General features: G+C 28.0%; 1 protein-coding gene across 4 annotated transcripts in view; it reads left to right on the top strand.

Annotated features, from left to right (window-relative positions):
• The window catches only part of mRpS31 (mitochondrial ribosomal protein S31), a 33,291-nt gene extending 5,854 nt beyond the window's left edge, over window positions 1–27,437 (top strand). Inside the window, exons 2-12 of one of the 4 annotated variants that reach the window (XM_087163983.1) lie at window positions 4,385–4,553; window positions 6,920–6,992; window positions 9,762–9,802; window positions 12,397–12,472; window positions 14,546–14,649; window positions 14,726–14,884; window positions 16,648–16,797; window positions 20,027–20,125; window positions 21,509–21,588; window positions 22,992–23,135; window positions 27,156–27,437. In XM_087163983.1, coding sequence (XP_087020109.1) covers window positions 4,468–4,553; window positions 6,920–6,992; window positions 9,762–9,802; window positions 12,397–12,472; window positions 14,546–14,649; window positions 14,726–14,884; window positions 16,648–16,797; window positions 20,027–20,125; window positions 21,509–21,588; window positions 22,992–23,135; window positions 27,156–27,385 — 1,242 coding nt within the window. In that variant the 5' untranslated portion in view covers window positions 4,385–4,467 and the 3' untranslated portion in view covers window positions 27,386–27,437. Of the gene's footprint in view, window positions 1–4,360; window positions 4,935–6,919; window positions 6,993–9,761; window positions 9,803–12,396; window positions 12,473–14,545; window positions 14,650–14,725; window positions 14,885–16,647; window positions 16,798–20,026; window positions 20,126–21,508; window positions 21,589–22,991; window positions 23,136–27,155 lie in introns of those variants that run through there. The other 3 variants (XM_087163984.1, XM_087163982.1, XM_087163985.1) reach the window with 3 other exon arrangements.
• The last annotated feature ends 45 nt before the right edge of the window (window positions 27,438–27,482 follow it).

Raw genomic sequence — 27,482 nt, 5'->3', positions numbered from 1 at the left:
CATACAGTAAAACCTTTTTTTGTGCGTTGGATAGGGACCGCATAAAAGAAATCATACAAAAAAAAATTATAAGTTATTACGTATAACAAACAACTTTGTACGATAGTACCTAAAAAAAAAAATTTATGCGGTGCTTAGGGACCGCATAAAAAAAGTTGGACTTAAAAAAAATACATCAATGATTTATGAGAGAATGCTTTCAATTAAATTAGACCTAAAGAAATTTTAAAAATAATTAATTCTTCATTGTCCATGTACATGGAGAAGTTTTCAAATTATGCGTTAAATAGTTTGCTGCTACTCGTCGTAAGCAAAACGCGCATCTTCTGAAATGGTTAACAATAGCTTGAAGATAGGATTTCAATTGATTTGTTTCTTAGTACCATTGGCGATCGAAATGGGCTGCAGGTGGCGTAGAGCAGAACTCTTTTCCTATGGCAACACTTCACATGCTTTCCCCATTAGCGTGTGGAAAGTCATAGAGGAAGGAAGTACGTTAGTTTCTCTCTAGATTTTCACATAGATTGAAATCTTTTAACTTGAAAAACTATATGGAACTGAAAACTACATTAAACATAGTTCTAAAGAAAAGTATTATGGAAATTTTAAAAAATATTCTTATTAAATAAAAAGGAAAAATATTAAGAAAAGGGAAAATATCGTAGTACATTCCTATACAACTGAAAAGCGGAGGAGAGGGAAGGGAGAAGGGCTAAAAGCATGAAACCGGTCTCTCCCCAGATGGCGTATTCGAGTGTTGCGATCGCGAATAAAATCGGTGATCAGTTTTATGACGACGGTCGACTGGTCAATTGCTTGTAAACCTCATGAAGTGTAACTTTAAACACCAAATTGTATCTCAAAAATTTCAGAGTGACCCTCGTATGTACGTAACTGACTCTGCCTTATCAAGAGATTGTTTAAAATAAATGAACAGAACATCGCGAAGTCCAGATACATCGTTGTCAAGGAGAGACCACGTAATCAGAGTTCGTCCACAACATGTATATGTACATTGATAGGAAAAATTAAACTGGCGCTAACGCCGCTAAGATTCATATACCGCATAAAAATAAATCGCACAAAACCAAAATCGCATAAATAAGGACCGCACAGAAACAGGATTTACTGTACTTGTAAATTTTAATTACTTCTCCTGGTCATCATAGGTATGTATAAAATTTTAAATATATTCTAAGTAAACTAAGAAATATTGAAAAAAAAAGGAAAAATCTGAAATAGACTAAAATTATGGAAGAAAAAAAACTTAACGCTTTTTTTTTTTTTTTTTTTTTGCATCCTGACTGAATTAGGAAGTAATATGACCCTTCATCCATTAGTTACATATGTAGTTTTAGTTTAACACAAAAGAGAAATTCTTGGAAATTGATCATGATCCGATCTAACTGTACAAACAAGTACGCTTTTAAAACATTGCCCCTGTCCCTGAAACTGATATGCCTTCAACCATCAAGATTAGAAGCAAAGCTATTTTAAACTGAAAATATTTTGCCATAGTAAAAACGAATTGACTATCCTTTAATGGCAGAAAGGGATGTTTGTCCTGAAATGTATCGTAACATACATTCCATTCGTTTTTCAGCCTGGAATGTACAATGCGCAACAAAAGGAAAAAAACAACGAACTGGACCACCCTGAATAACTTTTGATTTGATGATAAGATGTCTAGGACTTGCAAGTCTGTACTAAAATTAGGACATTTGAGGTCAATGTGCTAATTTTAGTACAGACGATATTTTAAGTGCCAAAATTAAATAGAAATCGCACTTTCTTCCAATAAGCATACCATTTTTGACGGATTTGGATTTCTAGACCCCAAAATATACGGGTAGCAGCAGTCCATGAAATATGGCGGTCAAGAAAGTGCTCCAAAGTTTGGACCTCTTAATGTTAATTTTACTTTACGCATTGTGTTACATCAAAATTTTTTAAGCGAATCGAAGAAAATTTTCACACTTATAAAATTCATTTATCCAAAAATAATTTTTAGTAAACTTTCATTATTTTTTATTATTTTATTCAATTTTGGTAAAAAAAAACTTTTGAAAAGTTATCAAGTTTTTTTGCATCAGTTTTTAAATAATATAATTTTACATGGCAAAATACAAAATTTGAGCGAAATCAGTCGAATAGTCTCTTAGAAATTGAATTTCAAAAGGGCTAGATATTTAAACTTCGATCTCTCAGGAACTATTCGATCGATTTCGCTCAAATTTTGTCTTGTAAAATTATAATTTTTAAAATGGGTGCAAAGAATTGTATACCTACTTTTAAAAAGTTTTTCAACCATTATTGAATAAAATAATGAAAGTTCACTAAAAATTAATTTTTTGCATAGAATTATCTAATTTGCTTTAAAAGTTCTCGAGATGTAGCGAAATACACAAAATAGTAAGATTTACATTAACTTCTCCTGGCTATAAATTGTTGCCGCTTCCACCTATATTTAGGGGGTTCGTAAATCTGTATGTAGCCTTCCAAAAATGGTATATGTTTATTCAGAGAAAGTACTTTTTTTTTTTGTCTGACTTCTTCGTAACTTAAAATATCTTCGACTCTTATTAATTAGCATATTTGTGGTCACCCATCTCTTGAACCATTAAGATTGAGCCCTAAGCGTGAAGGTCTCTGATCATTAGATCAAAAGTTATTTAGAGTGCCCTTAAGGATAAATTGAGGTATTTTTCAAAGGTAAAAATGAAATTAATATCTAAATATGTCATTAGGTTGAAAAGGGTTCAAATGAATATCTCAAAATTTACCTCAAATATACCTCCAGAGGTATATGTAACAACCTGAGGTGTTTCATCTTTCATTTGAGGAGAGGTAAGGTGTTTCTTTTTCAACCTTAGGTTATTACTTATCAACCTGAAATATAATTCTTTACACCTAGCTATGGAACTATTTGTTCAACAACCTTAGGTGCTTCATTTTAACACTTCAAGTTATTCTGGAGCTGCCTAAAGTGTATTTTTTGACAATTGTAAAGGTAATATTTCATTAACGTGAAGTGTTCGCTGCTCTACTCATTACAGATATATAACAAGAAAACTGACTAGAGCCTAAAATAGCTATTTTTAACGCAAGTAAGTAAGAATGTTGGGCCCAAGCATTATAAATGTGAATGCACACTTTAAATATTGCCAATGATTTCCCCATCATTTTAAATTTAAAAACATTAATCTGAAGACAAAATGTTGAGTGTAGATATAGATTCCTAAAACACGGTTTCAAAGTATCTGTCTTTGGATGGAGCTCCCACTCTGCATTTTTGCATTATAAAACCAAGTGAGAGGTTTTCTTGGACCATGGGTTGGATTTTGTCATTGGAATCCGTCATTCACTAAGAATTTTGGAATTAAATGACTAAGCAAAATTAATTACTTTTGATAGTTAAATAAGACAAAAATTAAATTTTTTTGCCATTAAATCCTCGTTATTGGATACATAATTTATTGAAAAAAGTTATTTAATCTTCATTTAATTTATAAGTCAACCACCGAAAATAAATTACATAAAATATATTTGATCAATATGAAGTTAATAACATTAATAATTTATAAGGCAAAATGTTTTCTCTCGCAGTCCCAACAATTCTCTACAAAAATAAATAACTATTAATATTAATATATTATGTTCAAATGCTAGATGTATTATAAAAAGCTGTATCGCAAAACATATTTTCATATATTTTAATGGTATACCATTAATTCCTCTGTCACTTTATGTAGTGTATAATTATTATTATAAAAACAGTTGAATTTAAATTATAATTATGAAATATTATTATTAAAAAATATTTTTCAACCAGACAATTAAGTTTAATATAATTTATTTAAATAACCGTAATAGCTATCGCCCCTAAAACTGTCTCAAAAAATTTATAAATTAAAAGAAAAATAATAATTTCGAAAATTTTGGTACCCTTTGAAATAAATGATAAATAAAAAATAGATATACTTCACCAGAAAAAAAAGTAGGAAAAGACACCTTTATTTGTACTTTAGTAAAAACTTTATTTAAATTATTAATTAAAATATAAATGAGTCGAAAGAAACAATTAATATATTTAAATAAATCCAATATAATGTTAATAAATAATTTAGTTTTTAAAAATTCTATGAAAAATTTTATACGCTTTAAGGAAAAAAGAAATAATGTTCTTTTATTTTTAAATTTTTTGTTGTTGGTGAAACAATGACAACCCATCAAACAATGACAACCCATTACCAATTTCACATACACAGTTAGAAAAGCATAACTTATAGCTATTGTACCGATGAATTAGTTTCTGTAAAGTGGCGCTGTTGTCAACGTCGGCGCGATAGCTCTGAGGCTATCTTACCGATAGTCGGTGTAATAGACACTGCCTAAACATAACATGACTGTGAAAAATCCAAGAAAAATTGTTTTACCGGCTTAGTAAACTTAAGTACATAGTATTAAATGGCTACTTTTCCTACTAAATACTCTGTTTTAAATAATAGAATTCTAAAGAATTATTTAAGAGGATATGCATCTCCTTACTTCAAGTATTTATTAAACTTATTAGCTTTACATCCTTACTAAATTTAATATCTTTCACATACAACATTTGTTTCATATTATGTAAACTAAAAAATGTATTTTCTTTCTATTTTGTTCAGCAAAAAAATAATGCAAGTGGTCTCATTTGAAATTTATTTTATAATTATAAACAAATTCAATCACCAAGACTTCATTACAAGAAAATTCGATAATAAGCTAATTATAAAATGATTTAATGTTGTTGTTTTTTTGTATGTTAAAATGTCAATACAGGATGCCTGTAATAATAATAAAAAATAACAACATTCCTTGTATGACTTTTTGGTTCTGGAATCTCTAAAAAAAAATTTCCCGGAAGTACCTATGTTATTTAATACTTATATAAGGTAGGTACCTGTTATGACAATTATAAAAGTATTACTGTTGTCAATAATAATTCTAGAGCCTAAGCTTTACCATTATATTATTTAGAGGTTTTATTTTGTGAATTGAAAAGATAATAATTTCTGCAACATTGTTTTCAAATTAAAACTCTTAAATAATTTAATATATGACATAACTTAAAAAAATAAAAACAATTTTCAGACTCCTTTGTTTCATAAAAAAATCAAATGCAGAATTTTTTAATTTTGTAGAATTTTCAAATTTGAGTTGAAAAATTTTAATAAATATACAAACACAGTAAAAGTAAAGTGTATAACAAGTAGAGCATATTACAAGAAATATACTACTTCGTCAAGCTCTCAAATCACCAGGATAAATATAATATTAAAGATACAAAAGTTGTGTGTTTATGACAAGCTGAACATAATTAGCCTTTCGTTATTGCTACAATTTTTTTTTAAAGGAACACTTGTGATGAAATAGTGTTTGACTATCGCTAATGTTCCAAGAGTTTCCAGAACTGCCATCTGCTAAGTTTTTTTATAATATTTTATCAAGTGGTAATTAAAAATTAAAACTTTCAGAATTTTTGGTAATTTCACCAACATTTTAAAAGCTTTGCAAAAGAGTTAGAAGCAAGTAGCTTTCTATCTAAATTTTTAAATCATTTATGTGTAGTGGTGTGGAAAATAACTTTAAATCTAATTTGAAAAACAAAGAATTATACATTAAAACATAAACTTAGCTACCACCAGACAAAATTTTCCTAAGAAGTGAAGAAAGTCGACAGCCTTGGGTTGCTATTTACAATGTCTCCGCTTTTCTTCACAGCTTACTATTGAGTATTTGCAGTGTTATCAATGTCGTTTAAGGCTATTGCACTTCATTTAATTTTCTTCTTCTTTATTCTTACAATTTGTATGCAAAAAAATAATAGATTGAAAAAATTTAGTTGCTGGTCCATGAACTAGTGACTAAAAGATGTTACTAATCAATACACATTTTTGCTGGTGTGCTTAAATATTGGTATTGTATTTTTTTTGTTGAAAAAAAGTTCAGTGAATTTAAATGAAAGAAAATGTGTTATATTCACAATTTTGATGAAACATGCTATTTTGGGACAATAATAGACTAATACACTAAACTGAAAACTAATTGATTGCTGTTACGGGAGACTACTAATATTTATTCCTGTGGTTGTCAAAATTATGTGGTCCTGGACTGATGTTAATTTTTTGAGCTCTGTTAGATAGGCAATTTAAATCACAGCATTTAGTCATTAACATTAATGAATATTTGTTTATAACAGTGAACTCACAATGAAGACTATTTTGTCAGCTATTGTTAATTGTCATTACAATTAACTTTTGCTGTATATATTTATATATAAATATCTATATATATTGAATAATAAAACTTTCACGTAAAATTTACAGAGGTTATGTTTTAAGCCAAATTCATCTTATTTACTAACAAAATTCAACTTAGATTTTAAATATGAGCTTTTTTAACGGGGGTGGGTTGGTGAGTTTAGGTCCTTCTCAAATCTGTAGAAATCCACCTCAATATTTCAGACAAATAAAGAAAATTTTCATGAATTATTATCAATTTATATTCCTTAAAGGTAAAATCAAAAAAAGAAATAAAAAATAATTAATCTTTTTGCCTGTGTCTAGCACATTTGAGAATTTTTTATTTATTTGTGAAATTTAGAAAAATATTCTGACTGTGTAATTTAATTTCAGCCCTCTCAAAATTTGGGTTCCTGCAACACCCATGATTTCATAAGAAATTTAATTTATCTGGATACTGGGAGAACAATCCAATAGCCATTACAATTGTTTTTTGTTTAAAAACTATTTAAAGTTGTTACAATGTATTTCGTTTAATAAATATTAATTCTTTTTATCTAATTGCTTTTTGAATTATTTATCTTCTTCATGCAATCTTTAATTTTTTAATGACTACAAATACTTTTGTTCTTTAGATACTTCAGCTCGAAGGATACAAGTGATATAAATTCTACAAAAATTGATTCAGATCAAAGTAAACAGGATAAGGTAATACAGTGAAACCTGTGTATAACGATACTGTCTATAATGATAAACCTGTCTATAGCGATGTTTCCTTGTGGTCCCGGTGAAATTCCTATTTACTCAATGTATTTTTAACCTGTTTATAGCGATAACCACTTTTCAGTTAAACATGTCTACAACGATAATTTTTCCTCTTTTGATAGTTGATAGTTCCATTCCGATTTTTCTACTGTTGGAAAACGACTCCCCATCGAGCTTAAATGTGAGATAACAAAAAATTTTTTTTTCTTCATCTCCTTTTTATGTAATATTCTTTCGTTGTTTCTGAGAAAAAATGCCACTTTTAGGGGAAATTAGAGCAGTAGAAATGGGTGAAGGGGGGTATTGTAGGAGGGAGAGAGCTTCGTCAGAAATGCTGATGAAACTGGCTTATTTTATCAGCTCATGCTAGATAAGGCTCATGCTAGCGGTAAAAAATCAAAACAGAGGTTAACTGTTCTACTTTGTGCAAACAGTACTGGAACCGATAAACTGAAGCCGTTCGTTATAGGCAAATGCGCTAAACCTAGATGTTTTAAGAATGTGAAAAGTTTACCAGTTGAGTACAAGGCAAACAAAAGAGCCTGGATGACAGAAGAAATATTTAACAACTGGCTGCTTGATGTGGATAAGGAGATGAAAAGAAAGAAGAAGAAAATAGCTCTCTTAGTTGACAACTGCACTCCTCACAACAATCCTCCAAGTTTGAAAAATATAAAAATGTTCTATTTTCCCCCAAATTGCACGTCGATTCTACAGCCATTAGATTTGGGAATAATAAAATGTTTCAAAGGATACTATCGAACAAGATTAATTCAGAACGTTGTTTATAATATGTATAATAAACTCCCAAATCCTTATGTAGTTGATGTAAAAAATGCATGTGATTGGATTTCCGGAGGGTGGAATTCATTGACACAATCCACCATCCAAAATTGTTGGAAGAAAGCTTCTTTCTTTGAGGATAAAAGCAACGGAAACGCAGAAACTGAGCTTACTGAAATCACTGATGAAGAAGAAAAATGTGTTGCAGGCTTAAATTCGATTGTCAGTGATTTCCAAAGATCATCTAATACATCATTTCTATTTAACGCAGATGAATTTTTAAATTTAGATAATGATGTGTTGGTTTTCAGTGGTGCAAGTCATGAAGAGATTTTTGCAGAAGTTATCCCGGGTGATCAACGTGATGAGGAAAAAGCAGCTGACTGTTCTCAAAACAGGACTCAAATTTCACCCGAGAATGCCATATTGCTAATTAACACTTTGCAAGATTTTGTTGCAACATTATCAAATGTAACTGATGTTCATTTGAATTCATTAGATGGACTGAAATCTATGAGCATGGAAATGGCAATTGCTTCCAAAAATAAGCAAACAATACTAACTGATTATTTTTCTAAATAATTTCTGTTTTGATTCATAAAATTGTAAGTAAATTTTTCTTGTGTGCTGTTTCATAATTCTAAGTAAAATTTTCATTTGGAGCCTATAAAAGAAGTTTAATTTATCATTAGTTTCAAACGTATACTTTTAAATTTCAAACCTGTCTATAACGATAACCTGCCTATAACAATATTTTATTTAGGTCCCTACAGTATCGTTATAGACAGGTTTTACTGTATTTTAAAAGTTTTATTTATATTAATTTATTATATTTATCAATAAAAAATCTTACTTATTCATAATATATACAGGGTATCTGCTACATTTATTGATTTTTCTGCTACATTAAATTCATGACTAATTCCAAGAATTTTTCATAACTTAACAAAGTTACTATTTTCTCCAATAAAAACGCAACAATAAATGTAAAAAAGCATTATAATAACATACATTGAAATGATAGGTATAACCAAAACTGTTATACTCTGCATCTTCATATTTATGGATTTTAAATTTAAAAAACAAAGTAAAGAAGGAGTTGAAACAATAAAATAGCTGAAAAAAATACAAAAGCAAAAAAAAATTTTTCTGTGGAATTATGTTCTAAAGATACTTTTCTTGTTCATCAGAAAGGAAAGAAATATTCCTGATTTTTCTGTTCTCATTTCCGAATAAAAAAATTTGCCAATGACTGGTTTGCTTCAACTAAAATTTTAAATTGATAAAATGAAAGAAAAATAAATAATAAAAGTTCTTAAATCACAGAAGTTTAAAAGATAATTCGCTCTAGAAATGATGTTTTTTCTTTCATTTTTTGAAAGAATACCATAATTTTTAAAGAACATGATAAAATCATTTTATATTCAAATAAAATATGACTGAGTGGTGATTTTGTTAGGAATTCAGATATTTGGAACAAGACGAAATTGGGGTAGAGAATTCCATTTTAAAAATTAGATTTTTTATAGACCTAAATCTATGACTTTCCAAGGTTTTTTTTAAAAAAATAGTAAAAATCATGACATTTCATGACAAATTTTGTCAATGATTGAAATTCATCACTTTCTAGGTGCGCAGATACCCTGCATATTGGGGTATTGAAAATTATTAAAACTGTGTTAAAGGTGCATTTTTTTATAAGCTGAAATCTGATATAATGACTTATATTGAAAACTGATTATTTTTTTCTAGTCGAGAATTTATTTTTGATAATTGCTATTATTCTTTGTATAACTTAATGTTTGACTATACTTCTGTTAAATGAACAGTGGAATCTAGTTTTTTATTTTCCTTACCTGTGTTTTATTTTTTGACAATTAGCATTTTTATTTCATTATCATTGCTTAATTTTTTTTATCTTATTTTTAGGAAAAAGAAGAAAAATCACCAGATGAAAAATTATATAGCAGGTTATAAGCCTTTCATTTTATATTGAAATTATTTTATTAATATTTTTTATGTTTTGTTATTAATCTTGTTTAATACTATTTTGATTCATTTTTGCTTTTTAAATATCTCATAATGTTAACTCTTTGAGGGTCAGGAAATATTTTTAAAAATAAAACATCAGAATTGTTAAAATTATTTTAGTTTGGCTGTAGTTTAATTAGAACAATGTCTAGTCTAGAACAATTTATTTAAATGAATTTTTACATTATTACCACAAAATATGTGGTTGGCATTGAAAACCATAGCCATTCAACGAGTTTATAAGGAACTATTTTTGAAAATGAAGTCAATAAATATTAAATTTAGAATTAAAGTTGACAAAATGTTAAATTGCTAAATTGAATTTCACTGAAAGAATTGTTCAATTATGAAGCATTTTATATTATTCATTCCAACAGTACTTTTGTAAACATAATTTATTTACGAATGTCTTATTCTTTCAAAATATTATGACATTGTATTATTAAAATTGAAGTGTAAAATGGAATTAATTTTACAATTTAAGATTTCATAAAATAGGAAGGGTTGATTCCAAATAAAATTTGTGGATTCTTTAGGTGTCTGCCAATTTAGTTACTAAATATGTTTCTATAAAATGATTGTTTGCAACTTATTCACTTTTTTTTTTACATAAAAATAATTTTATAGTTTATAATATGTGTATCTTGGAATCAGAAGTTTTAAAAATGTATTAACATGAGGAATTAAACTTAGATTGGGGTGAAAAAGCGAAGTTCTTGGATTGGATTGCACGTATATATCTTTTATTCTTTGGATTAAATAAATATTTCTTTCTCTCTTTGGATTATATAAATATTTATTTTTCTCTTTGAATTATATTTTCTGTTCTTTAAATTATCTGTTTAAATTTATTCTGTTCTTTATCTTATCTGTAAATTTCTGTTCTTTCTTTGAATTGAACAAATATTTCTTTCTCTCTTTGTTTTCAACAAATATTTATTTATTTATACAGTCAAACCCAGCTATAGTGAACGAAATGTTCAGTCCCGTGCCTTGTTATACACATATAATGTTATTTTTTGTGGATATAGTGAACCAAAAAAGTGAGGAAGTTGGATATAAAGAACTTTTTTCTGTCTTCAACTGATTTTTTTTCATTGTTTTTGTAATAATTTTGATTTTTCTACTTCAAAATAAATACATTTAGCCGATTTTTAAAACTATCTACAGAGGGCAATGTAGCAATAAGAATTTTTTCTTATTTGCTTCTTTTATCTCATTTTCCCATCCCTAAACAAACCAAGCAGATATTTCCAACCCAGGCAGATGATGCACCTGTAAGGTGTCAGTGGGATCAATATGTGTTTTCCGTCAGAGGGAATGAGTAATTATTCATTATTGATCAAAGGGTTAGACAATAATATGTGTTGATAAGTTCCTCATTTCAACTCCTTTTTGCTCTCAGTTCAGCTAAAAAAATCCTGCAAACAAGTGTCTCAAATTTAACTATGGCGAGCAGTAAATGTAAAATGTTCTCTTATTGATGATAAAATGGGCATAATCAGAAAATCTGCAGTTTGCAACATATGGAAGAATAGGCAATTAATAATTTCTGCTCATGAAAAAAATTTAGATGGCAGAAAAAAGTTGAGAAAAGCAGAACACAAGGATGTTGAAGAAGCATTACTGAAGTGGTTCATCAATCGAAGAAGCCGCAATCTTCCAGTATCTGGACAAATGTTGATGAATTTGCTACACGATTTTATGAGACTACTTTTATGTGCTCGAATGGCAGGTTAGACAGGTTTAAAAACCTGAATAACAGAAATTCGGGAAAAATTATCTGAGAGTCGGGAAGTGTTTCCATATCTGATGTTGAGAATTGCTCATTAGTTAAAGATTACTAATTTTTTATTTGTACGCAAGACGAAGAGTAATGAAAAATAGTAAATTTTTTTGCTACTACATAATATTTTTCTGTCATTTATTTATATAGTGTGTTATGAAAGGGAGGAGTTCGGGAACCATTAGTTAAATTGCCTGCGTAACGGATATAGTGAACCTGGTTATAGTAAACCGAAATTTTGGTCCCTTGAAGGTTCACTATAGCGGGGTTTGACTGTATAACTTTACATTTTGCTTTGCTTTAAACTTTACTTTACACTTTAATATTTTACATAAAATACTTTACATCTTGTAAATATTCCAAAAGGTTTTGTTTTTGGAAAACCATTTCAACGCCTATTATAACTGCTATAAAATTTTTGTAAATACAAAGGGCTTGTTCCGAAATCTTTTAATTAATCAAACTGTCAAATTAATAGCTGGAAATGTTTAAATAAAACCCTTAAAAAGATTGTCATTTTATTATTTTTTTAAAGTAAGAATTACATAGTTTATATTATGTATGTCTTGGAGTTAAAAGTTTTAAAAATACATAAAACATGAAGAATTTAACTTTGATTGCAAAGTCCTATTAAAAGCATTTCAATGTATAAAAAAAATTAAATTTTTATTCTAAAGTGTTAATTTGGACCTTAATAAATAAGCTTCCATGTAATTCTTCATTGCTTTTTTTTTTTAAATGCATCAGTAAAGAAAAGAATAATGAAGATGAGAAAAAGGAAGCAGCAAAGAAAAAGCTCTTTTCCCTGTTATCTGAATTAAAGGTTTGTATTTTTAAATATAGTTAAAAATGAATTATAATAATAGTTTGTTTTAAATAATGCTTGAGACTCTATTCTTTCTTTTTTAATATAAAGTTAAATTTAAAATTGTTTTCTGAAACTTGAATTGTTTTTAATTTTGAACTAGCAAAATTTTCATTCTTTATGCATCTATGAGTCAGTCAAGCATATTAGCCTATGTCATAGCCTGGTACAAATAAATAAATTTTTTATCCAAACATATTTTCATGAGGGCATGTATAGTTTATCCGATCTACTAACTGAAATGTATATTTTATTTTTAAATGGTATAAAAACTCCTTGTTCCAAAATTTGTGTAGTTTCCTTAAATCTTTAATTCAAGTTCTGAAAACAAAGAGAAACATTTTTTTCTTCTTAACAACTGATAAAATTAAAATGGAGTTTATAATTCTCATTCCATTCCACAAAGTTTTATAATTCTCTCATAGAATAGTGCAAAAAAAGAAAAAACTCTGAATAATTTTTGATTTAATGATCAGATTTTCACGTACTAGGACTCAAACTAAAAAGAATTCAAGGAGGGGACCTCAAGTATGCTAATTACTTAACCAGGACAATATTTTAAGTTAAGAAATCAGACAAAAAAAAAGTGCATTTTCTTTGAATATACACTCCTTGTTTTTAATGGATTTGGATTCCAGATATATAATATATAAGGGTTAGTCATAATCTGAAAAATATGGTCCAGACAGTTTGGTCAGGAAAATGGTTGAAAGTTTGGATCTCTTCATATTAATTTTGTCCTTTGTGTATTTTGGCATATCTCGAGAACTTTTTAAGTGAATTAAAAAAAATTTGCACTCAGCTATAAAAATAATTTATTTAAAGATAATTCCATGCAAAAAAAAGTTTTTCATAACTATTTATTATTTTATTTATAGGTAGTAAAAAATTTTAATTTGTGAGGTATACAAATTTTGATATTATTCTAAAGAATGTAATTTCATGTGACAAAATACAAAATTTGAATCAAATCAGCCAAATAGTTCCTGAGAGATGGAATTTTCAATATCTGATTTCTAAAATTTGATTTTTCTGGAACTATTTTATTGATTTAATTCAAATTTTGTATTTTGCCATATCATATAATATTACATTCTTTATTTTTTTTTAACCATTCAACATTTTTTTCAAATACTATTTAATGAAATAATGAAGAATAGTGAATAATTACTAAAAATTATTTTTTGCATGGAATTATCTTTATATAAACAAATTTTATAATTGCATGCAAAAAGTAAAATTAACATTAAAGGGTCCAAATTTTCAATCGCTCTCTTGACCATATTTTCCACATTGATTATGGCTACTCTCTATATTTTGTGGGTCAGAAATCCAAGCTTTTAAAAAAATGAGTGTTTATTGAGAAAAATCAAAGTTAATATCTGATTTCGTTTTTTAAATATCATCTACACTAGTTAATTGGCATATTTGAGGTCACCCCCTCGAACCATTAAGTTTGAATCTTAGTATGTGAAAATCTGATCATTAGATCAAAATTTATAAAGGGTGTTTTTTCTTTCTTTTTTGCTTATTGTACATAATTAATCTGATTCTTCTGAAAATGCTTATTTTATTTATAAAAGGTATTCAAAGTTCTAGTTTAAAAATTAGAGCTATTTCTTTAAATCTTAAATTCAATTAGCAAGGGGATAGTTTTTTTCTTAACTCAAAACCTGGTAATTATAATTTAAAAGTAAAATTTTATTATGCTAATTAAACCTGTCTACTAATTGAACATTGATTAAAAACATTAAAAAGTAATAACTTTAATTCTGCACCTCATTGTCTTAGCTGCTTAATGTGCATCATAATGTGTTTGTGGCTGATTGTGACCATGCTATTTGTTTCCGTAAATTCTTTTAAAATATCTCAATTACACTATAGAATATCTTCAGTTATTAACAATTTTATAATTCTGTGTTTACAAAGTTTGGTTGTTTATATGCTGTTTTATTGTTGGGTTTGAGGACAGTCTCTATATAAAAAAAAATTAGTTAAGGTTTACTCTTTATAAATTAAATATTCTTACAGGTATCACCAGATCAATCGAAGATCAAACCAGATCTAGTCCTATCAAAACCATTAAAGCGGATAAGTAAACAAGAACGTTTTTCTGATATCTTAAAAGAGAGAAAGTATTAAACTTTTTTTTTATTTCTTTTTAATTATTAATCCTGTATAGGTTTTTTTAAAAATTATTTTTCCTTTAAGGTCACCAGATGAAAAAATAATTCAGGCAGTTAAGGCTGTAGCTGAAAAGTTTGGAGAAGATGCATTAGAAACACAAAGTGAACTGAAACAGAAACTAAGTTCGCTTAATTTAATTTCAGAAGATTCTCAATCAGATAAAAAAGTCTCTGATAATGTGGGGTAAATATCTAAATTTTTTTTCTTTTAAACTTGATTGAAGCTGTTGTATTTTCCTCAAAATACACATACTTAATTGCATAGCTTATATTGTGAAATTAACTTTTCTAGCATTATTTCTTTACAAAATTATAAATATTATTATAATTTAAATATTCTTCATTTTCAGTTTAATGTGTTAGTATTTTCATATACAACTAAGTATTTTAATGATGTAAAAAATGCATAAATCACAAATAAAAATTTATTAAAAGAAACATAACATTTTGATACTATAAATGAAATGCACCACTTATTATTCACTTGTCATTTTAAAAATGTTGTGTCTTTTTAGTAAATAATTCTATAAGCTTGAGAGCTATTTGATACTACAAATTAAGCACTATTATCAATGGTGCGACATAATACTGATGATTGTATTTGTCATTTTTATTTTTATGTAGGTTTTCATTAAATAAGTTTAAAAGCCAGGCAGCTTTTCAATACTAAATATAAAATACTATTATCAAGTGTAAAGATACACTACTGATGATAGTATTTGTTATTTTCTCTTCTTAAATTAGTCTATCTTTAATGTATGGTTAACACATTGCTCTTTATTTTGTACTCCTGCATAAAGATAATCCTACATGAATCCTTTATGTGTTTCAATTTTTTGGGGATATCACATAAAGGTATTTTATTGTATTAGTCATTACTTAGGTTTTTTTCCCTATTTTTCGTATCAATTCAAATTGCCAATATGAAATTTTTAATCTAGTGTGATATAGTTTATTAATCGAAATTTAACTTACATTTAAATTGAACAAAACATGTATGTATAATAAAATTGGAAAAGAAAAACATATAGTCAGGAATAGTAACTTTTTCAAAAACAAATAAACAACAATGGTAAGTATAATATTAAGTATCACATTGCCTTTTTAAATTAATAAATATTGTGTCCTAACCCTTATTAAAATGAGCAATGTTGTGCTCAAAATTTCCTCATAATCCAATTTACATATTCCAAATAATAGTTGTTTTTAAATATTTTATATCTACTCTTATTTTAATAAAACATCAGTAAAAAAGGAAACTGATTGGTATATAAAATTTCTATATTAAATAAATGGCATTTAAAATCCTTGAATCCTTTTTTCTTTAAACTGTGCAGGTTAGTGGGTGTTGTTTTTATGTTTATTTTATTTTAGTTGTGTCTTGCAGTCAGTTATCTAGTTATTGGATTTTTATTTCAAGTAAGCTTTCGTTCGTACCATTCTATTGCGTATTTGTCTTGTTTTTATTCTTCTGTATTTTATATTGTATGTTATGTATTCTATTCTTTTCTCGAACTTTGGGGTACAGAGAGTTCTTTGGAGTCTTGCTTTCTCAATAGAAAAGATTTTGCTTTTATGACTTCCGGAGCTGGTACCCCCCTGAAGACGTCAACTTTGGTTGTCATATTTATCCAATTTTTTTTCATTTTTTGATTGTCTCATTTATTTCTTTAAAGCTTAAACTTACAGGGAAAACAACGCTTTTTTTTTTGCCACAAATTATGCTTGAAAAGCAAATGTATGCTGCTACTTCTACAAATAAAAAAATAATAATTTTAAAAAAATAAATACATTACATTCATTAAGTTTGATTGAAGTAAAAAAAAAAAAAGATAATTAAGGACACTTGTTAAGTTTGATTGAATTTTTTATGACATTTGTTTAAATCTAAGACTGTATTTCCTTTTTTACTTAATTTAGATGTTTGTTTTGTAATTTGTTTATTAGAATCAGTGAAAAAATTCAAGAGGAGCTTATGTCTTCTGTAGAAGATGTTGCATCAACAGTTCCATCTCCAATAAAATCCAAACTGACTCATAGACTTCTAAAACTTTCGGTTGAAAGGAAAGATAGCAAGCAAGCTAAAATATCAATGGAGTAAGTGTTCTATAATTCTGAATTAAACTTGAATAAGCTAGTATAAAAAGTAAAGTAAAATATTAATTAAGTTTTTGTTTCTAGTTATATAGTATAAAATTCATTCTCTGAAGTATGTTTAAACAAAATCGTGATTTTTATTATTTATTAATAGTGATTGGTAATAAAAAACATAAATATGTTATGTCATCACCATTTAATTTGTAGATTTTGCTTGCTCAAATGTTGAATAGTTTATTCTTTGTGGTTTAATCTTTATCAATATCTCCTATTCTTCCCATTTTTTTAATTGATAAAAAATTAACTTTGTTATTGTATTACAAAATAGGTGGACTTCTAACAAACACTTTTGTATGCTTTTTTTTTATATGTTTCATTTCCTGATGTATGCTACTAATCAATTCCATTACCATATATTATCACTTATTGTGATCGGTAATTTTACCGTTTAACTTACCTTCTGTAGCTAAAATGATTTTAGTAAGAGGATATATAGTCAGAAATTTTATGTTGGATTTTTATTTTATGGTTTTTATATGTTTTTGCTACACATTATTAACTTTGATACATAATATAGAAACTAGTTTATTAAATAAATATATAATTATTACAATTGTAAATTAATGATAGTAAATGTGTGTAATAAAAACAATCAACAGTATAAAAATTAATCTAAAAAAATCATAAACTTTAAATTTCAAGCAAACAAATAGAAGAATTTTATTAATGATGTTTTATCCCTAATAATAATATTTTTATTAATTTGACTGATTGCATTCAAATTTTGTATTTTGGGATTTGAAAATACATTCTTTAAAATTATATAAACATTTGCAATCCTTGCAATTCAAAATTTTTTCAACTATTATTAAATAAAAATTAATTACTGTTAAAAATTATGTTTCACATCTAATTATCTTTAAATAAACGTATTTTATAATTGTGTACAAAAAATCTTTGTTTCGCTTAAAAAGTTTTCTAGATATGGCGAGTTACACAAAAAGTATAATTAACCTTAAGAAGTCCAAACTTTTAACCACTTTCCTATTGCCCATATTTCCAAGATTGCGGCTATATTCCATATTTATCCCACGGAAAAAGTATGTTAATTTTGAGAAAGTACATTCTTTTGTCTGATTTTGTAATTTAAAATATTGTCTGCTCCAATTAATTAGTATATTTAATGTTAGGCTGACTTACCATTAAGATTAAATATTGAAGATTGAGTCTAAGTAAGTGAAAATACAATCATTAGATCAAAAGTTATTCAAGGTGTTACATTTTTTATGGCACAGTATCTTAAACAACAGAATATAATTGGAAATTTTCAATTTCATGTGTACGATACTGATTAGTGTTTTGGCATTAGGAGTAGAAGTACTTACCCATTTTGTATTCTGAATGTTTATAGATTGAATTATTCTATTAATTCATGTTCCTTTTAAGTTTAAACATAAAGTAATTACTTTTTCATTTATCTTTTGCAATGAGTATCAGTTAAGCAATAAAGACATGTGCTTCAAATGGAAAAATTACTATCTCTTTCTTTTCTCCATAAAATTTAGTAAATTAAGTTATTTCAAAGTGTTTTGTTTTTTTCTTACTAGAAAGACCTGATAACATTATAAAATTTCTCATTAAACAAAAGATAGTCTCACTAAGCAAACTAATATAATAGATCTTACCTGCATTTTTTTCTTTTCTTAAGCAACTGTTTGGATTCTTGGAAAACAAAGAAATTAGAATAACCTGATAAAATCACTAAACGCCTTTATAAGGAAGCCCATTAGTGTTACAAAATATATATTCCGATTCATGTGTACAATGTAAGATGCATGAGTAAATATAGATAAATAAGGGATATGAAAATATAAAATGAAGGAAGACTAAAATTGCAGCAGGGCTTGAAATTTCCACTCGCCAGCTCACCGCTGACAATTAATTATTTAAAGATGGCTAGTAAGTTTCATGTTTTAAAATGTGGAATTTTAAATTCTATGTGCCCTTCGACTATCATGCTTAAATGAAGTGTTTCAAAATCAAACAATGCCAATTAGTTCTATTAACAAGAGCATGTGTAAGTATTTTGAAGTAAAGCGGGTATTTCTATCTATTTAGCATAAAAAAATGCTGAGCCACCCACTTTTCACCAACAAAACCATTGCTTTTGGAAGCTCTTAAATCTTAAGATGTTATTTTGGTCTTATAATTAATGCAATGAATATGTTTTGATTAAGTTTCTATTTTTTTATGATTTTATTAAAAATGTCATTAAAAAATTTTCCGTATTACTTCTGTTATCAGTAAATATTCATATTTTTCTAAACTAAACTCATTGACGCAGCAGCCCATAGAGGGCCAAGGCCTACTGTGTCCATCTTAGTTTTCTTGACCTTGGGCTCTGGGGTGCAGGAGCAGATGTTCCCATCAGGTGGTCAGCCGAACGCAGAACCCCTAGTGTTTAGTTCCCCAGCATGCTTGGTACTCATTTATCGACCCACTGAAGGGATGAAAGGCTGGGTCAACCTCGCTCTGCCCGAGGATTGAACCCAGGACCGGTGGCATAGGAGTGATTCATATTTTTCACGAATATAAAATAGTGAGTGGCAGAAATTTTAGTTTGGCTAGTTTCTTTAGCACTAAAATTTCATGCCCTGGATTAGAGAATTTTTTATTATCACTATATTATATTTACATAAATTACTTCGATTCGATGTTTCTTCTACCATAAAGCAGTATTCAAACAAAAATTGCCACTAGTTGATAAATCTTCCTGAGATAAATAAGTTTTTTTTTTGTTTTTTGTGTGCATTTTTTTAAAAATAATTCTTTATTTTGTGTCCCCATTTTTTAGTTTTAAAATTTTATGCCTGATAAAGTGAAAGATAAATGCCAGAAAAGAAAAACAAAAAGGTTTTGATGCAGGTAAAACTGATTTTGGTGCTCAAATCGTTAAATTCTTACTTAATTAACCATGTAAGGATTAATGTTCAATTTTTTTATTCATTTCTGGTGTATATTTTTGATGTATATATACAGCTGGTGGATCTGTATTATAAACCATCCTGAAGAATAACCTTCGAAGGAAAAGCATTTATATGTATAAAAAATTATGCAAAATTTTGAGACTGATCATATTTCCATAACATTTTTTCTTAAATAAACTTTAAAAATATTGTTTTACTCAATACTTTTCTAATAAAATTTCAATATATCATTTGATTTTCAGAAACATGATGAAAGGTTTGAAAATTGAAAAACCCCAAAAGGAAACTCAGAAATCATCAGTTCCTGATGTGAAATTAAGAGAAAGAAAAATGATACCTAAGTAATTATGTTTCTAAAATTATTTGATTTAAATATGTTATAGGTTTTTATTCATGTGTTATGCAATTTTAACATGCACTTGTACTTAAATAATATATCATGTTTACAAAAAAATTATTTTAAAAACATTTTTTTATTTTAAATCTCTGTCATTAAAGTCTCTGGATGTGTTTCTAAAAATTTTATGGCGAAATTTCTTTTATCCCCTTCAGATTTCATCAAAATGCTAAACCCCTTTAAAGACTTTAAATGGGGTTTTGTGCCTCACAAATCTAGAATTTTTTATGCTGCAAAGATTGCAGATTCAGAGATTTTACACAGCTATAGAATAAGCTTAATACTCCAATTATTACTTCTACAAATTAAGTAATTATATAAATTCACAATTTATTAATTGATGCAAGATTGATTGTGATTAAAATCAATAACTAAAACCACTTAGAGTTGTATATTCACTATGAATACGTATTTTTATCCTATTACATAGAAAACTGCATAAAAAGACCATGAAGTTTGCATGCATTTTCTGAATACCATGTTGATGTTGTGAATTTCATTTAAGAAAGAATGTTTTACTCAATCCATTACTTTTGTTTATTATAAAATTCTTCAAATGAAATTCTATCACTTACATTCATAACAATTTGATTTTGCCTTCTGTCCCAGCAATAAAACTATCGAAGCAATTGTGTTATGGAAAAAAGATAAAATGCAATGGCAAAAATGTTTTAACATTTTTATTTTTGAAAGAATTATGCACAGGTGACATAGTGTCTAAAGAGCACTTTTCCTTAGTGATTTTTAGGATTGCATGATAATTAGTTAATGAAGTAAATTATGTGTAACAAAATGCTTATCAACAAAAGGCTGATATACTTAGGATTTTTTTTTCTTCCAAAGAAAAAAAAAAAAAGAGTGGTAGCTTAATGTACAAAACCCCCTAAAAGTCAGAAACATTAATACAAAACATTATGTGTAACAAACACTAGAGCCATAGCTATTTTTTTTTTCTTTTTGGAAGGAGGACTTTACATATTTTGTTATTCAGTCAATAAATTTATTTATAAAATATATAAATTTTTATTAGAATTTAAACAAAATTAATTTCATGCAACGTAAATTGGATTTTTACCAATTTGGCTCTACATTGGATTCTTATATTTGTTTCATATAGCAACCATCATTATTTTTAAAAGTACAATTGCATAGAATCTTATCTAAAACTTAACTAATATATGTCCCATAAAAAAAAAAGCTGACTTAAAAAGTGTAATTGTAGAATATTAAACAATACTGCTCCAAATTTATGACACTCTCTTAAGTTCAGACAATTTGCTGAAACTTGGTTTTATTCATTCCAATGTACGTTTTTCTTATATTTTAGGTCTAGAAGCCAATCAGAAATAAATATTTTTCAAGCTCCTCCTCTGAATATTTTTTCTACAGAAAGTGAAAGTAAAGAAGGTACTGAAATTGTTTTTATTTTACAATTTAAAAACTGTGAGACATATTATGTTAATAAACAATTAGAATGCATACATGCATTTTTTTAAAAATTTAAAGTAGAAATATTTTTATTCATTTATTTTATTTTATTTTTTTTTTTAAATTTAGAAAAAGTGGTTATTGGTTGAAGAGATTGAAAACAACATTTAGGGGCATAAATAACTGTCTGTGTCTGACTACAGGAGTGTTTGCTTTAAGGAGAGGGAATATAATGGTTTATTCATAATTGTATCATAGGAAATTTAAAAAATATGTGTAATGAGAGGTGTACGTTTTGTAGGAGTGTCTTGAGATTTTATATATACAAATAGCGTTCTCTCTTAACGTTTTTAGTAGAGTGACCCACCCCGCCTGCCCTTTTACAAAGATAAAAATCCCTTGCTTACCCTTTTTGTTAAAATATTATCTCCTGTTTATTCCGAAAAAATGCTCTTTCTTTATTTTAATAAAAGAAATTGAAGTACCAAAAACCAGGAATTCCAGATTATCCTAATTACAGCAAATTATTTAAGGCTAAGATAATATAAAATATTATTTCGTACATTTATTTGAGTATTTTTAATTCTGTTTTGAAGGACACTAACATAGCTAGATATAACTGATATACTTGTAAGGATTTTGATAAGGATTGACTATTTCAACCTTCATTTATCAAAAGGTACCTCAAGATAGAGTTAACGTAATATATACTAGTGAATTGGTATTTAATATTTATAGTGGTAGTTACATCACATTACTCCCCTTCCAGAATTTTTTCTGTGACAGAATTCGATGAACGATTACCACTAGTTAATTCATGCTATTTATTTATTTATATCAATTTTGCTCATTATATTTTTTTCCTTCATTTTTTTTAAAGCTATTCGCCAATTTATTTTTCAATATTGTTTATTACCAGGAAAACCTTATTTATTCACCGGATTATTTTTTCTTTTCTTTGAGCTGTATATTTTTAAGCAAATCAACTGTTTAATGTGGACTATCCATCAATGTTGGCAAGTTCATATCATGTCTGCAGGTCACCAATGAGGGAAATTTAATTTTAGACTATGTCAACCATCATCTATCAAAAGGTACCTCGTTAAAGAATCAAGCTAACATGTCTTATATACTAGTGAATTGGTATTTAATATTTATGGTGGTAGTTTTGCCACATAATAAAGCAAGATTGGTGCCCTTTAAAACTGAAAATACCCTTATTTGGGGGGGGGGGGAAGTGCCTTTTTTATTTTTAGGGAGATCTCTGTATATAGAATCATTAATTGCATGTTAATGTATCAAATTCCAATTAAATGCTATATATCTGTTCAGTTTTTTTTTCTTTTTTTGTAAAGTATTTATGAACTTTTGTTTGCATTTAGAACTTCCAGAAACAGTGTGGGAAAGATTAGAGAGAAAAAAATTGAAACTTTTGACTGAATATGCCCCAGCAAATGCTTTTGAAGAAATGATCATGTGGACAGAACAGGGGAAACATTGGAAATTTCCTATTGACAATGAAACTGGTAAGTGAAGATCTGTGCTAAGCTTTATTTCTTCATGACCTACATAACTTATGAAAATTTTCCTGCTGTGTACTTATTGTTACTACTGTTGGTGAAAGTTTAAGCATTCAAATATGATTAAAATGAGAAAAAATTGTAGAATAAAAAAAAATCAATGAATAGTTTCAGAGTATTTTTTGTAGAAGAAGAATATTTACCAGAGATAATTATAGGTTATTTATTCTTGTATAATGCTAAATATCGTTTTTAAATTTCTTTTTACATCTGAAAAATCAGTGCAATTTTTTATCACTCACTACAAGGAGGATATTTAACAGTTTACTACAGATTTAAACTTTGAAATGTCTAGGTTTTTTCAATACTTGAGCAAGCTACTGTACTTTGAATTAATACAATAAATTAATAATGTTTTTATTACATTAAAGCAGGGGTCTGTTTAGAAGGAATTTGGGTCCGTTAACCAAATATTTTAACTTAAAAACGGACCCTTTACAAAATAATTTATCTTTAAATTAGACCCTTCACAAATTTGTTTATCTTCACTATTGTTTTGTTAATCGAATAAATCGTTTCCAGGAAGCGGAGGGGGAAAGAAAGACAGATGTAAATGAACTAAGTTTTGTCTCTGGCAGACTCTTCTTCTTTTATTCGTCCGAAATGAATATTCTGCGTTCAGCAGTATAGGCTAAATACCATATATTTGTATGTTGCATCTCTAATTTAGTTGCAGCAATTGCTGTTTATTTTTTACAATTTAAAATTTAATTTTTTTAATTATAAATTTACAGTGTTGAACATAATCTTGTATGTCTTTACAATTTAAAAACTCCTTGAAAAAGTTTTTTTGCAATAACGGACCCTATTGCACAAATTCACTAAAGTGGACCCTGGTTGAAAGAATGTGACTTAACGTTTATTTTATATTCACAAATTACGAGTAATTTTTTAACAATTTTACAAAGCGGACCTTTTACAAAATGTCTAGACCAGAGGTCGCCAAAGTGGTCTATATAGACCCCCAGGGGTCTATTTAACAAAAGAGGGGTCGATCTGAGCCAGGGGGTCGATCCGAATAGGAAGTGTCGATTGGGGGTCGAAGAAAAAGCAGTTCTTAATACCCAAATCACACATACCTAATTAAGTATGTAAAATTCGTGATTTTTTTTATAATTGACTTCAGTTTTATAATTGATATCAGTTTCTTTATAGAACATAAATTAATAAACATGCACTTATTCAGATGAAACAAGTATTTACGTACCAGCTCGCAGTGGCACGAACTCTGCACTTCTGGTTTATAAGTCATATACGTATGTGCGATTGTCCAAATGTCACGTGTGACGAGCATTGACGTCACAACGCAGTTTCAGCTATCTTTGCAAACTGTGAAATACTTGCAGTGTCGTTATTAAAACTTTTATAGTTTTGAATAATTAGTTATTGTTTCGATAAAACCATTCGTCTAGTTTAGATATCAATTTTAATTATCAATACATGTAAAATAGATGGTAAGCATTAATATTATGGATTAGTACAGCCCGCGACAAAACTGCAAGATGAGCTTGCTGAATTATTATCGGATCATGAAGCAAAGACGCTTTTTAAAAATTTAACAATAAGCAAATTTTGGACAAATACAAATATAATGCAAAAATATGTAAAACTTTATGAAATAGCTCAGCCATTTATGCTAGCATTTCCAAGTTCCTATATGGTTGAAACCGGATTCAGTCACGTAAATTCAATCTTAACTAAGTACAGAAATAAATTAAATGTGGAGTTTCGAGGGGATTTAAGATTAAAATTGATAAATTTTGAACCCAATATAGCGAACCTTGAAAAAAACACCAGGCACACCCATCTCATTGATTAAGAAGCAATAAATCTGTAGTTACTTTACTTATCATTTCTACTAATTTATAATTACTTATTATTTAATAAATATTAAGGTATTTAAATTTCAACATTAATATATTTTTCATAAAACTATTGTTACACAATGTACTATTACTTTAATAAATGTTTAAGCTCATAAAATAGAGTGTTATTTTAATTGACCGAAAATTACTTTTATGGGGGTCGATGGAGATTTCGAAAAATTATATAGGGGTCGATGATCAAAAAAGTTTGGCGACCCATGGTCTAGACAGACCCCTGATTAAAGAATAACTAAGGCATTTATTGACTGTAACAAAATGTATTTTCTTGTGCTTTTTGGAACTACAGAGATGCCATCTTTCTAAACTATCAGTTATTAGCAGTACAATAACATAGAATATATTCAGTCAGCAATTACGAAATTCAAATTAGTGGAATTTTAAGGTGTATTTGCTTAGTTCTTTATAGGTTTATGGTATTGATAAAATTATATAATGTTGAAATTTTATTCTTTATTATGAAATTAAATTTTGGTTATATTAGAACTGTCTCTATTGCTTTTTTATCATTCTGCATTGGAGCCACTAAAAATATTTGAGTTATTGTTCTTCTGCTCTTCTACAAGGAGAGAAGATTAGGCTTCTGAACAGCTTGTGAAAGGTTAATTATGAGATTCTTTTAATTTTAGAATTGTTTAAAAAGTAAAAATTATCACAAATTAGTTTGCAAACACTCTCTCTTTGTAGTTAAGGAGAAAAAAGTATTTTTATTACAGAAATTTTCAAAAAACACAATTTTTATTACTTAAACATAAGACTGTAATCTTGATTATGAAATTGTAATAGCTAGCACCTCTGGGACTATAACAAATAGATTTTTAAAAAAATGTGCTCATTTTATAGGGTATTACTTTTTGGGTTAACCCTTTTGCACCTAATGGGACACGTAAGTCCCAAGCAAATTTCAAAAAAAATCTTTTGGGACAGAACCGCTTCCCTGTCTAATGGGAGACTTTCCCACAAGTCCTGCCAATATTGTTGAAGGTATTTTCATTTACAGAACATAGATGGCGCTACCGTACATAATGCTGCCCTACTCATATTTTATACAGTGTAACGTCCCATATCCGGACGTCCCTTTTCCGGAAGGGTCAATTTCCCGGACACTTTTTAACAATCAAAATAAACAAACATTTCTTCATCTTCCCCACTCTCTTAAAAAAAAAAAAAAAAAAAAAAAGTATTTTGACAGGTTTTTTCCTTTCTTAGCTTCTAGTGATCTAGGCATTAAACCCATAAATCAACAGAAAAGAGAACAGAAGATCTACTGGAATGCAGATCCTCTGGAATGCAGGAAAGGGGGGGGGAGATTTGTTTTCAAAAGAGCACAATTGAGTCCCCTCCCCCCTTCTTTCCTGTGCAGCTGGCTAGTAAAAGAGGCATTTCCTGGAACCTTTTTGATAAAGTGTTAGGGAAAGAAGTACTGTGAAAAAGGGTAAACACAGCAAACGTTAAAGTGGAGGGGGAATCCCCTTTAGTCACACAAGAAAAAATAAAGAGAACCCAATCAGCATGCCACGCCTTTATGCTTGATTGATAGCCAATGACAGGAGAGAAAATAAGAACTTGTCACTTCCCCCCCTTCAACTTGAATGGCAAGTAAGAAGGAAATGAATTTTGCTTCTTCACCTACCCACCTTAATGAATGAATGACGGGAATTTCCCCTTCTTGCTTGAAACGTTCTAGTTCAAAATGGCGGAGAGAGCAATTAATATTTTCACAACTGTAAATTTTTTTAGTTTCCTATATTTCTTTTTATAATAGCAATAATTATTTTTTTTAAATATTTTGTTTTTGATTGATTAGATATCATTCTAATACTAAAGCATTATTGCCCGAAAAATAATGTTATTTAATTTCTGCTTCTTAGATTCAGATCATTTTAATCTCTGTTTACCTTGGGGGTCTATTATACGGAAAAATTGATTATCCGGACTTCGGAAAGTCCCGCCGATTCCGGATACGCGACTTTCCACTGTATTACCAAAATTGTTCTGTTGTAAAAAAAAACTCGTCACGAAAGGGTTAAACAATAATGGTTAATAAATAGTCAAACTATAACCTAATATTATTATTTTTCAGAAATGGGCGAAGAAGAAAATGTTGGTTTCCATGAACATGTATTTTTAGACCAACATCTTCATGGCTTTCCCACCAGAGGCCCCATACGTCACTTCATAGAACTTGTTGCTGTAGGATTATCTACAAATCCTTATATATCAGTTGAAAGAAAGATTGAAAATATCGACTGGTTTAGAAACTATTTCAAAGAAAAAGAAGAAATTTTGAAACAATGTGGTGCTTTAGAATAAAAATTAAAAATGTTACTGCTTGTAGATTTTAAATATAAAACTTGTTCTATTACCTTTGTTTGTTATTTGAGTGATTAGTTTTTTCTGAATTATAATC

The sequence above is a fragment of the Parasteatoda tepidariorum genome, chromosome 5 (assembly GCF_982258835.1).
Source record: "Parasteatoda tepidariorum strain Cologne lab strain chromosome 5, Ptep-v5.0, whole genome shotgun sequence".
Lineage (NCBI taxonomy): Eukaryota > Metazoa > Arthropoda > Arachnida > Araneae > Theridiidae > Parasteatoda > Parasteatoda tepidariorum.
This window is presented reverse-complemented; position numbering and strand designations above follow the sequence as displayed.